Source organism: Asterias rubens, chromosome 4, assembly GCF_902459465.1.
Source record: "Asterias rubens chromosome 4, eAstRub1.3, whole genome shotgun sequence".
NCBI lineage: Eukaryota > Metazoa > Echinodermata > Asteroidea > Forcipulatida > Asteriidae > Asterias > Asterias rubens.
In genome coordinates this window covers 1271824-1285180 of record NC_047065.1, presented here as the reverse complement: position 1 = coordinate 1285180, position 13357 = coordinate 1271824, and the positions used below count along the sequence as shown (strand labels likewise).

General features: G+C 38.2%; 1 protein-coding gene across 1 annotated transcript; it reads right to left on the bottom strand.

Moving 5' to 3' along the window:
• Positions 1-1930: 1930 nt before the first annotated feature.
• Positions 1931-8092, bottom strand: LOC117288823 (twisted gastrulation protein homolog 1-A-like). The gene is made up of 4 exons (XM_033769675.1): positions 7945-8092; positions 6310-6546; positions 5714-5899; positions 1931-5053 (listed from the first exon to the last, which is right to left on the bottom strand). The coding sequence occupies exons 1-4, from the start codon at positions 8090-8092 to the stop codon at positions 4806-4808; spliced, it is 819 nt and encodes a 272-aa protein (XP_033625566.1). The 3' UTR covers positions 1931-4805.
• Between the last annotated feature and the right edge of the window lie 5265 nt (positions 8093-13357).

Below are 13357 nucleotides of genomic sequence, written 5' to 3'. Positions count from 1 at the left end.
TTTGGAGAATTTTAGATCAATAAAAATTAATGTTGGATGTGATAAAAACTTTGTCTCCTTATTCGTTGTTTATCCCTTGCTTTTTTCCGTGTGCTTTCTGACTGTCTCTCTCTCTATTCATGTATTTTCACTTAACTGCTGGACTTGTATGTTACACCTATTATATACATGTACCTTTCTCCTCAAGACGAGCAGAGTATACTGATCGAAACGTCGAGACCAAACCGGCTCTTTTCAGAGCCACCACTCCTTCAAAAGAGATTTTACTCATGGTTGTACCCGCAAGTTTACTATTCATATTTATATTTATAGTTACTCTTATTCTCCACACCATGCAAAGCTTCAAACACCATTTACTTATATACCTGTTCATGTGTTTTGTGTTGTCATTTAGCCTTCAAGAGAGACTCTACCAGGGTTGAAACATCAGGCCCTGAAAATTGTTTGCATTTATACCATAGGTCCATTTGGTTAGTAAGCAGTTGGCAACATCCAATTTTTTTTCTCAGTGATGAAAACTTTGCAACTTCTTTCTTGACCTACTTACATTTACGTCTTATGGTTACTAAGTTTGTTCTTTATTATGTTCAAATTTTCCCAACAAAATGTAAATAATATGTTCACTGGGAGACTTTTGAATTGCTTGGTAGAAGCTGGTTTTCATTGTTCTGTAGTTCTGAGCATGTGTACATTTAAAAAAAAAGATTATGGATTTACCTGGTAAGTCCGCTTCCCCCTAACATCCCAAACCGAAAGTCTCTAATAATTTGTTTTAGGATTCTGTAGACATCAATCAGATGGTGTTTTCGAATCATACATAAGTAATAATAATAATATAATATAATATAGTAAAGGGCAAGACTTAAATAAATCGTACATTTTACTCTGAACTTGAAAAAAACGTTTTATAAAATGTGGGCGTGCCTGCCACAAGCTTTGGCTTTGCTGGTTATGATCCCATTTCCTCAATACTGTTCTTTGTTCTTTTGATTTTGATTATTGGTTGGATTGGAAATAAATGTCTTGTAATAATAATGAGCATTTACCTGGTGTAAAAAAAAAAAACCCAAAAATCAGAAAAGCCTAAGCTTCAATGTGCCCTGCTTGTGGAGTGGGTCACCTGAGGTGCGTGCCGTCACCACGAAAGGGCGAGTGTGATCGTTCGATTAGCTCTTGTCAGGGGCTCACCCGAGTGAGCACCGCGGGGTCGACCCAGGGAAGCGCACCCATTAAGTAGAAAGTGTGCCATTTGTTTTCCTGTACTTTATCATTGAGAAGAAAACTTTGGTGATCCTTAAGTTTGGAGGAAGGACGGAGGATAAATGTGATGCTTCATCTCCTGTTATTTCAAGCTGTTTTTCAGGGTGACATGTAATCAAGAGTGAGATTTATATTAATTCATTGACACCAATTAATTAAAAATTAAGTGTATTTTTGTTCGATTTGATGCTCGGTGTTCATTTTGGTGAGATACTCCCCGAGGCCCTCACCAGTCACTTAAAAGGGTTGTAAGTCAGGAAATATCAATCCTAATTTAATTAAAATGTGTGATTTCGTTCTTCAATACTCTATATTTCTGTAAAAACATTTTTGTTCTCCATTTTGTGCATGAGGTGATATCAGGCATGACCTACCAGGATACATGGTGCGATTTTGGCAAAACAAAAATCATTTTGAAATAGTTCAAAGATAACGTATCACTTTTGCCTCTAGCTAACAGGCGACCTCGGTAGTCTAGTTGGTATGACACTGCTCTAGAATTGCAAGGGTCATGGGTTTCGAATCCCACCCGAGTAACATGCCTGTGATATTTTGTTCACATGACTCTGGGAAAGTACCGAGTATTAATTGCTAACACACATCAGTGTGTTAGCACCAAAATTAATATAACTTATCACTTACTAACTAAATTAGGAAACTAACTCAGAAATGTTTTAGCTAGTTTTCATTTTATTTCTCTTTTTAAAAATGGAAGCACAAATGATGTTCCAAAATGCCAACACATAGGATATTTCCATCAAAACACATTTGGCAATACATAGGTAGAACTTATAATAATAATAATAATGACATCCACTACATATAGAGCTCTGACAATCTGGCAGTCTATATTGATGCGACATATGCGATATATTTTAATGAGACATGTTTGCTTCAAGGCACTCTGACTCTTCTTGTGACCTGACCTCAAAGATGGCAGACACGATGGCTGCTTCACAAATCTACAAGACGTACAAGAGTGTACCCCACTGAATAAACTTCAATAGAATACACTGCAAAATGCTAAATATTCAAAAATACATGAAAAATACTAAGAATTCTCACAGCTTTTTACAGAAAAGGTGTAATTATTCATTGACTCTTCAACTATTATCCTCTGCTTATTTGGGGAGTTCCAAACCCCGTTGAGTTATTCTCCCTCCAAAATTTCCAAATGTCCGATCAACAATCTTGAAATTTTTTCTGACACCTCTCGGCAAATTTGACCACAAAAATGTTTCTGTATGTTTCTCAGATTGTGTTTATCAATTACGGATTATAACTGCTCTGGATTTTTGGGAATATCTCAAAAACGCTACCACCTTTTGAAATGAAATTTTTTACAGATTAGTTTTATTGTATTGATCTACATTTGTATAGGAATAAAACAATCAAAAGGTTCCAAATACCAAAGGTGTACGTTCCCTTTAAAATGTCTTCCATTAATCTCTGTCTTCTTCGCCAAAATAAGCTGCAAATTCTACTTTAATATATACACGTACAAAACTGAACCAACAATTGTCAATATTTTCAGAGTAGTGCCGATGAATCAAACATATTTTGGAAATGTGAATTCGTTAACTGACATAATAGGAAATTATTGCTGAAAAATACTAATTGGCTAAGGGGAAAAGGGTTTTTTTGAAAATTGAATTCTCTCTGCCTTGCCTTCAAGATTTTGACAGGATTGGACATCCCCCTTGTCTACATTTGTTAGAGTACATTCAGTCAAAATATGTTGTAAAAGGTTAAAAAGACAAGGTTACAAAAACAACATACAAGAGCATGACAAGTAAATATGACACTATAATGAGGCATGTTTGCAGGCTGGTTTTAATATAACATCTAAATTTGGCAAAGTCATAATGAATGTCACGCATCATCAAGCGGAAATGGGCTGAAATGGAGCCTTAGAGATCTGCGAGAGTAAACCACCCCTTTCCTACCCCTCCCTCGGGGGAATCACTGCGGACATCTTGTCTTCAGGTCCTTTCCTAAACTGCCACTGTTTCCTTCCTTCGTTTCCCGAAACACTTTAACACAGATTCAACTTCCTTGTTTTTCAATTTTTAGTTTGAAACGTCTTGTTTGTTTTACCTTTATACATTATATAAACCTCCATGATGCTTAAAACTATGGTATTTGGTCATGTCCCCTGTGTTCAGCTACAGTGATGAATACAAATGCTCATGATATCAATTTGGACCAGATAATTTGCACTTCTTGCCTCGATCTGGTTGAAATGGTTTGAATGTTAACAACAAAAATGTCTGCATTCTCAAATGTCTTTTAACCAAGCTTCTGTGCTTCTTCGAACTATATATATGAAACGTAAATATCACTGATGTTGAGAAGTATTTTAAAGAATACAAAAACCTTTGAATGTAAAATGTAAAAACAAATATTACAGTTAAATTACTACAAAAAGAAACATTCAAATTTAATTTTTACATTTTGGATAACAAGAACTAGCAATTGTTTACATAAAGATATTTCGTGACTTTATCTAAATGGTTACTGAAAACAATATATACGTTAATATAATCCTGAGGCGCCTACGGGTCTAACTTATCAACTTAAGGTTTCCTTGTTGCGTTTTGTCAAACATCTCTTTCCAAACGGTGCTTTTTTTTTTTTAAACGGTGACTAAAATGATTAGTGTTCCCCAGCACCGACACAAAAAGGAAATATCTATAATATGCCACAAATATACAAAGCGAAGTCATACAACTTGTTGGTAGCACAAAATACTTTATGCATGCATTACTCCTACAGAATGCTTTGCTGGCGTTTTCTGGGAACTGTTAGTTCTGTACAGTTTTAAAGGTAGAGTCATACTTTGGTTAAGGCGCCCCCCCCCCAAAAAAAAAATAAATAAAATAAATGTGTGTAATTTTTGTCTGAAGCTTTAACTTTTGATAAAGATGGTAACGGCAGTAAGCAGCCTGTAAAATTATTTCATCTAAAAATGTTCACAAAAAGGAGATATAAAGTTATAAAGATGATAACGGCAGTATGCATCCTTTAAATTATTTCATCTGAAATGTTCAGATATTTTAATTTGAGAACCGATTCATGCATGAATCATTTCACAGATTTCTGAGGGGGTTGGTGTCCATTCACAAGTGCAGTCGGCTTGCAAAATGTGGATCGACTCAACATTCTTGATGAAAATACTGTGAAAGCTGAAATTGTCACATTGTATCTTTTATTGTATCTTTCTTGATAATTTTGGCGATAAATGAGCAATAAATTGACGAAAAAACAATCTATATGACCCTACCTTAAACATAATCAAATCTCAATCATGGATATAAAACTACATAATATTTATAACTCCCATTCAAGCATTCTGCCTTGTCATGTTTTTGTTCAAAATGTGCTTGATAATGTCCGACCAGACGAAAATACCAGTGCAGGTTTTGGAGTCCGATCAACTTTTCTGTACTCAACGCTCGTTTCATCTAACTGAACTCAAAGACTGCCGAGTGCCTCACAGCTGCTCCTTTCAATAAATACTCAATCAGTCCGTCACTCATTGTAACTCAGTAGTCTTCAATGGGGCACTCCTTACACTGCGGTTCGTTCTTGCCGTAACTCAAACAGGACGAGCCAACACACTCGCAGCAGCCATTATGAAACCAACGCTGTCTAGCGGCACCCATGGAACGGCACGTATTCTCGCATTTACCAAGGGATGTACAGTCGTCCATGTAAGCAACGACGCATTCCTCCAATCCGGTGGAGTTGACGCTGGTGAAGATGGGTGACTCTTCCTCTTCCATTGTCTTCCCTGGTGAATTCATACCAATACAAACAAAAACATCAATAAGAGTAACAATTTTGTTTGTAAGATTTCAAGCTTTGCATGGTTGGAGTAAAGTTAGGTTAGGTTTGCGGTAGCACCGTGTGGAAATCTCTTTTGAGAAGTGTTGACAACTCAATGATTGTCATCAGTAGAATGGAGAAATGTCTTTTCACCTCTTATGACCTCTGTGAGATGAGGGTGTCATGGCCGAAACGATCTTGACTTTTGAAAGTGCCCTTTGCAAAAGGAAAATGGCCCTGCCCGTTCAACATGTTCAAAAATGAATTTCCGGGTCTGAGGGCGGTGGACTCAAGTTCTGTAGTTTACAGGATGTGGGTTTGAATCATGGCCTGGTCAGTTGTGACACTGGTGTCCTTGAGCCAGACACTTTATTATAATTGCTTTCTCTCCACCAAGGAGTACAAATGGGTACCGGCGAGAGCTGGGGAGTAAGTCAGTATTGGCTGCGATGGACTGGCATCCAGTCGTTTAATGACAATGAAACCGGATATAAACACTGGCCTGATGAGCCATATTGGCTGATGAGCCATATTGGCTGATGAGCCATATTGGCTGATGAGCCATATTGGCTGATGAGCCATATTGGCTGATGAGCCATATTGATCTTTCAAGAGGACATCTTACCAGGAGGCATAATGAGTAATCCTTGCTCTTTCAGGGTGAGTGGCATCGCTATCCATCTCAGGTTAGGGTCCTGGGAAGCTTCTAAGCTGGTCAGAGCTTGGAAGAGAGATGGTAGTGGAGTCAGCTCAAGAAGAGTGCTCAGCCGCCATTCTGGGATCGGACTCTGACCTTGAGCTCTACACAGACCTGTTAACAAACAATTAAACAAATAATCAATGACTCAATTCATCCATCCAATCCATCAATCAATCAATCCAATAAAGTTGAGCTGTTTGTTGAAAATACATCAGCACATTTTACACTGATATTTTTAACAAATAGCTCTGTTACCTGATTTAAATGGGCCCAATGTCATGGCTCTGCTTATCCCCGAATTCTGCGCTTACAATCACCATTCTCCGCTTACTGTGCAAGCACCCAATTTCTGCGCTAGCTGTGTAGGCATCAACATAGAATGCCTAGTAACATGGGGTACGCACGCACAGAAGCCAAAATTCCCTGCTAACCAATGAAATGTGCTTGAAGTAAGCACAGAATTCTCTGCTCCGTTAGCGCAGATTATTTGCAGTTTACAGCGGACTTATCTGACAACTCACCAGTACAACTGCAGCACTCCTCCCAGTAATCAGCCAAGCAACGTGAGCAGTTTAAACAGCAGCTGCAGTTTTCAGCCTCATACCTGCAGCCGCAGGAGCCGATGAGTTGACACTTACTGACCTCCGAAGCGCAGCGGTTCTCATTGCAGCCGATGATGTGACCAATCGCACAAGCCCAGAGGATGGCCAGGAGGGCAAGGGTCAAGTAGTGTCTGTCGATCATGGTGATGAGGATATCTCAAACTCTTCCTAAACATCAATGTTCAGAAAAATGTACAATTAAGTCTTTTAAATCAATTCAAGTCAATATTTACTTCCATATTTATTTCCAGAAGATCTATCTTATTTGTGTTTATGTGTATGTGTACATTGACACTCTTGAAAGATAATTAAAACATGACAATCACTGTCATTATTTTTTCTCAAAGATATTACACCATAAGATCACCGGGCTTGTCCTATTGTAAGTTTACTGGCCAAATGTAAAAACTACAGGTCTCCGATGGCCTGTGGTCCAGTGATAATTTTGAGCCTTGACTTCTAGGGAAGTCAAGGTATAATAGTTTACGACAAAACGCTTTAGTAAAATGCAGACTGTAAAACAAGGAAAACCCCAGGTTTCAGGAGACGGCCAAACAAACGGCACATGATATTTTAGTAAGACATTTATGACGTGTCATCGAGCGCCGGTGTTTCTGATCAGCACAGCGAGGGTTTGAGTCCTGGTTTTGACACTTGATGATTACTGCTTCGTCATGCGGATTGGGAGATAGAGCAGTAGGCCGTCCTATAGGTCCCAAGTGAAGTGTAATCATTGAGCTATAAAAAGAATAATTTCATGGTGCAGAAATAAATTGTCAAACCGAGAATCACTGTGCTGATCAGAAACACCAGCGCTCAATGACAAGTAATGACAATAAATGTCTTACAAAAATATCATGTTTTTCAAATAATAAATTGATCCCAAGTCAAAACTTGTTTTTGCAACTTCAAAGTCAACTTAAATCAGGAATGTTTCACTGAAAGCAATGAGAAACATTAACTTCACTTTATTCATTCAAAATCAAATACTTCCATGTGGCCTGCGACACAGTCGACTTCCAACATGGACTCTACACCATTCCACAGTTTAAAGACAGTGGACACTATTATTAATTGTCAAAGACTAGCCCTCACAGTTGGTGGGTCTCAACATATGCATAAAATAACAAACCTGTGAAAATTTGAGCTCAATCGGTCATGGAACTTGCGAGATATGAATGAAAGAAAAAAACATTCTTGTCACACGAAGGTGTGTGCGTTTAGATGGTTGATTTCGAGACCTCAAGTTCCAAATCTGAGGTCTCGAAATCAACTTCGTGGAAAACTACTGATTTCTCGAAAACTCTGGCACTTCAGAGGGTGCCGTTTCTCACAATGTTTTATACCATCAACCTCTCCCTATTACTCATCACCACGAAAGGTTTTATGCCAATAATTATTTTGAGTAATTACCAATAGTGTCCACTACCTTTAAACACTGGATCCTCATCAAGCTGTGATTGATAGATTCATCCAAACACTCCAGCAACTCCTGCAATCTACATCAGTGATTCACACAATCCTTGTTTACCAGTTTGTCACGCTTGCCCTCACCACACCAGTCATACTGGTGACTGAACTTGGACCGCAGTCCCCTCGCCCCGTGCCGGCATGGCCTGGCCGGGGCTTGCCAGTTCATAGCACCATGAGGGGAAATGATGAAAATTGGTTGGATGCCATGAGCGGAAGTTATCTTACCCATGAATTAGAGTATGGTCTTATTGGAGAACTACTCCTGAATCACCCTATGGAATCGTAGAGTATCGAGTCTTGATGGCTGTAGTAGCGTAACAATACATGTAACATGTAGTTTAACAACACTTTAATAATGGAGGGTGGGTACCATCTAACACTTTAGCATTGGTAAAGCCTTAAGCCTTTGGATAGGATATGACTGCCTACAGTTGTGGTTTGGTTGGCTTTGGTTGTTGGCTTTAACCACAACGCTGAAACTTTACACAAAGGTAGCGGACTAGACAATCAGTAGACTTAGCTTTCTGGATGTGAAACCTATTCTCAAGGAACAAGTCCAACACCTCTGCCAAACATCCACAACACATGGCCATACACTGAGCATAAATCCTCCTTCATTTCTCGGCTCATCAATTTCAGCACTGCACCTGCCCTAACACCTGTTGTTCAAGATTAAGGGGGGAGGTCAAAGGTTGGGGTTGGAGGTCAAGCATGCTCTTCCTCTTAGTCACATCAAAGCCAGAGAGATTGATCGCTCTTTGGGATGGTGTTAAAGTTCTTGGTCTGTTTAGGTTTCCCTGTCTGTATATTTATTTACAATTCGTCACATACTTCTTTGTTTCACCCCTAATCTTCAGTGTTTGCAGACAGACTAGAAACACCTGGAGAATTGTACTAAACTGACACTTTAAACCTTACAAAGTACAAGCACAATCTTGTCAAACCTCCCTCCGTGGCTTTACAGTTAGATTTGTTTCACACCATTTCACACCGACAAAACGCTATTTTGAAAAACAGCATTGTGGTAATGTGATTAAGGTTTCCCACTGAACCACTCCAGTCTTACAGGTATAAGTGTTCCGAAGGACCATAGACCCCGGTAGGACTTAGGCCCTAGGGCCTATTTAGAAGAGTTCTGAGAAGCATGAGTGCTGGGTTTTAACATAGAGTAAGGTTTTAATCACAATATCTTCTGGGGTGATAGTCATTGCTGACAAAATTTTCTGAAATTAATCAAATTCTTAGGAGGTATGTCAAAATAATGACATTTCCGTCTTTTGGAAACCTCTGGGGTTTAGATTTCACAGAGCTTTTGAGTACGGTTTCTTCGCACTACAGAAGTAGACTAAAGAGCACAATTGGACAAAATTGTGGACAAAATTTCAGCTGATTTTCTTCACTAGGCTGAGTTAATAAGTCTGAATTCAAATAAAAGTCTGAAATGTCTCAAACCTGGATATTACACAGTGTATTGAGGTTCATGGTAAGCTTTGTACTAGTCTGAAGCTCTCCCAAAGGGGTGGACAGACGTTTGAAAATTTCTTTTAAAAATAACATCATCACAATTTTTGTGTTGGGGAAAGTACATGTGAATAAATTTCAATCTACTTGTTTTTATAATTACAAACGTACAAACAAAGTGTGCAAATTTCATGTTTGGATGTCAACATTTTGAGAAAACAACGAAAAACATTTATAGGTATGACTTGAGGCATTACTGCATGGTGAAGTATTGAGATTTATTTGGTTTGACATTATTTGGTTTGTGGTTCCACCATGTGTTAATAAATAGTGCTCTTTGTTGTGTAGATTGTTCTTACAAGAACATTTGTCTATGTTTTCAGGGATTGTGTCTTTCTTGTTCATATTCTTTCTTATTTCGATTGCTATAATCGAAATAAGCAGTCGTGATTGCTACGGTCTCTGAAGACTATTTTCTCAAAAGCATCTCAGATAGAATTACTTCCATGGAGGACTGGTTAATCCCAAGTACAACTTGTCGTTTTTGGTTCTCAATAATTACAAATCCTGGACTTTGACGTTGAACAGACAGCCCCATTTGTCATATTTGTGGGTTTGTAAACAGAGAAATGAATTTGCCTCTTCTCCTTGCACTTTTTGAAGTGTACAAATCCTCACGAAGCAACTCTCCACCTTGGCAACACTTCCTGACTAGGCACAGTTTTCCAGCACTATCCACTCGTAAAGTACATCCATATTCTCTATTGACACCTCATAACACTGTCATCATAAAACATTGGCTGGATGTTCTTTTCGTCCTTCTCAAAAAATGAAAAATAACTTGGCACAGTCAGCTTGATGTGATTTATGATCGACTCACACCCGACCACCAATTATAATTGCACTTTGCGAGAGTTTATTTGAGTTCAGTAATTTATCTCCTCACCAGAGTAAGTGGGAACTGTCTCCAAGGTATGGCCTGGTTCAAAATCAAACTCCCAGTGTAAAACTTAGGCTTCAACCTGACTCAATAGTCAAGTACGTTTATTCCTCTCCATTTAACTTAAAGTGGTGGTACATCATTGATTTTAAGAAGAGCAACTGAAGCCAACCCGAGTCTCCGTCAGTCTACCAACAGCTTTTTTATTCATGAACTAAAGGAAAACTTGACTTGCACCCTCAAACAAAGATTGATCACCAACGTTAGGGCTGAAAAGTTGGTAGAGCCCCAGTTCACATATCAAAAAATTAAAATCAAGTCAATTTTTCTCTTTTCAACCCCTAATTATTTAAAAATTTACCCAGTTAGTTTCCCTTCTGGTTTACTACCTGGGCCCGATTTCATAACGCTGCTTAGCGGTCGATTTTGTGCTTACTGAGCAATTTCTATTTCATAGCGCTGCTAACCGTAAGCACACAAAAAAGGCATGCTAACCTTCCGGTGCTTACCACTTGAAAATAAATGACGTCACAATGCAAATCCACGGTAAACACGCAATATGGCCGCCCAATTTTTCTGATAACCTGTGAAATACACTAAGGATTAAGCAAAATTTGCTGCTACAGTAAGCACGCAAATTTGCTTACCGTTAAGCAGCGCTATGAAATTGGGCCCTGATGTCTGAGAGTTGACTAAGCACATGAAAGCTCCAGGCAGGAATTACACATAGGCCATGGCCTTGGTGTCCCATCAAAAACTTTCTATAGACTTAAAGATTTTCAAATGGATGACCTTTACAAAATAAAAAATTACCTTGCCCGCTCAAAGATGAAATCCAGGCCTAAAACTTAAAACAGGCACAGGAAAACTTGAATAGGCAAAGAAAAAAACGAAAATAGACGCAGGAAAACAAAAACAGTTGTCGACCAAAACCGCAAAAAATTTCTAAGCAGAGAGCTGGATCCCCTCTAAGATGTATTGATGTTGTTCAGTTTCACTCAAATGTCAGCTCCATGTCCCAATGACATCTTGACGTACACAAGGTATTTGTAAGGTCTTACTCCTAGAGTGCATGCATGGGGGTCAGTATTGCTCATCCTGCGCTAGCGCTAGCGCTATTAATAACTAACTAGCAATAGGGCAAGGCGGCATTGGGAAACCACACAAGATATGACGGTATGAGTAGAATTAGACCTCCATGGTATGAGATGGCAGAACAGCCTACAGTTTGGGTTCTTACAAGATAATTTCTGGGTATTTTTTTCCATTTCAAAGCTTCAAAGGCATACTATGTATGGATGTGAATAAAACATGTCCTATCTCAGCCTCCTTTTAACACTTTTTATGGCAAAACAGGTTTTATCTGAACTAACTTGCTTTTCTCAAAATGTCATTTTTCAAGTTCAGACCATTTTGCACAGCTATCTGAGTTCTGGAAAACCAGGTTTACTCCCTGGGTTTTGTAAACAGACTTCCCAGTAGATCCCTGGTTCACATTTGTATCAATCTCAGTTTACATTGCAAAATTCTTCCCATTCTTAGGTTAATTCACTTCCAGATGTTTTAGGTACAACCATGACACAATACAATTGAGATGGTTGAGTTAGGCAGATTACATGACTGAGCAATTTGCAATTTATACCAATTTTACTTCCATTCCAAACTGAATTTTTTTTTAACTACAAGCAAGAAGTCATCCAAACTTAAAGGTCGGGTCATAGATTGCTTTTTGTCAACGTAATGCTGATTTATAGGCACAATTATAAAGGAAGCTACAGTAAAAATCACATGTGAAAGATTGAGCTGGATATACATGTGTAGTGTCTAGGTTGAGAAAAGGACCAAAAAAAACCCAGTTAATTTCACACAAAAAGTTGAATCCATTTACATTTAGCAAAGTGACAGTGGGTAACTGCATCTCAGGCTGCAGTCTTTGCGAAACGGACACCAACCCTTACAAATCTGAGAAACGATTCAAGCATGAATTGTTACTCAGACTCAAAATCAAATGTTTTGCAGTAAAAAAAATTCAAAACCTTATTACTTCAAAACATTTCTACCTCCATGTTCAAAGGGAATCCGTTCTCAAAATAGTTTACGATATCAACAGCTGCAGCGCCTTTTATTTATAGAGCAAGGACAGAAACTTTCCAAGCAAGTTTTTATGGTAATACATTTTTTTAGTTTTTACCAATCTTTGACCCTACAGTGTATCTTTAAAGGTAGGGTATACTTATTCGTAGTTGTCAACAACCACTGGAGTATCTCAAGATATACCAAAGACAACAAACCTGTGATAATTTGGGCTGAATTGGTCATCCAGCTTCAGGCATGAAGCCGCTCTCAGATTCAATTATTTTGTGAAAAATTACCTTTCTCTAAAAATGTATTACTCAAAGTGTGTCGTTTCTAACAATGTTTTATAGTAACACAGCTCTCCAGTAATCTTTACCAAGTAAGTTTTTATGGTCATTAATTTTTGTAACAATTACTAAAAGTGTTCACTCCCTTTAAATCTTTGACACACAAATGTCTCAATAGAGAAGGTTACCAAGCAATTTACAAAACTTGTGACTTGTTCCCTGCCTGCAATTTTTTTTAAGATACTGTCTACGCTTTATCAACACCCTGCTCAGATTCAAGATATTCCTCAAAGGTTATTTTTTGTATTTTAGAAATGGAATCTTGTTAGGGTCAAGGTAGGGAAACTTGAACAAATAAACAACTGTGTGAACTGATCATTTACAATAAGATTTAGACCTGCCAGTTTGAGTGAAAAATGTATGTTTGGATGTGTGAGAATTATGAAGAGTTGTTGTTCAATTGTTTATGCTTTGAAGTACAAACGCTTTCCCCTATCAACAAATCACATAAACCCTCTGTCTACATCACAACTTTCCTATTAAACCAATATTGACAATACAGGTTTTATTTACGTGATCTGCTCGCCCACTTCAAATTGCCTCCAGCCTTAAGGTCATCAATGTTAACCTATGACCTTAAAGGTCGATTTTATACATGGAATAACTCTGCAAGAAGTTATGGACGCAGATTATACCCCTAGGGTTTGTATTGCACATTATGCAGTCGGAG

Excerpts from the sequence above, each read along its gene's own strand:
- LOC117288823 (XM_033769675.1), bottom strand. The coding sequence starts at position 8,092 with ATGGGTAAGATAACTTCCGCTCATGGCATCCAACCAATTTTCATCATT. Across the intron at positions 6,547-7,944 it reads TCACCAGTATGACTGGTGTG|ATATCCTCATCACCATGATC; the intron begins GTGAGGGCAAGC and ends GAAGAGTTTGAG. Across the intron at positions 5,054-5,713 it reads ATTACTCATTATGCCTCCTG|GGAAGACAATGGAAGAGGAA; the intron begins GTAAGATGTCCT and ends TGAATTCACCAG.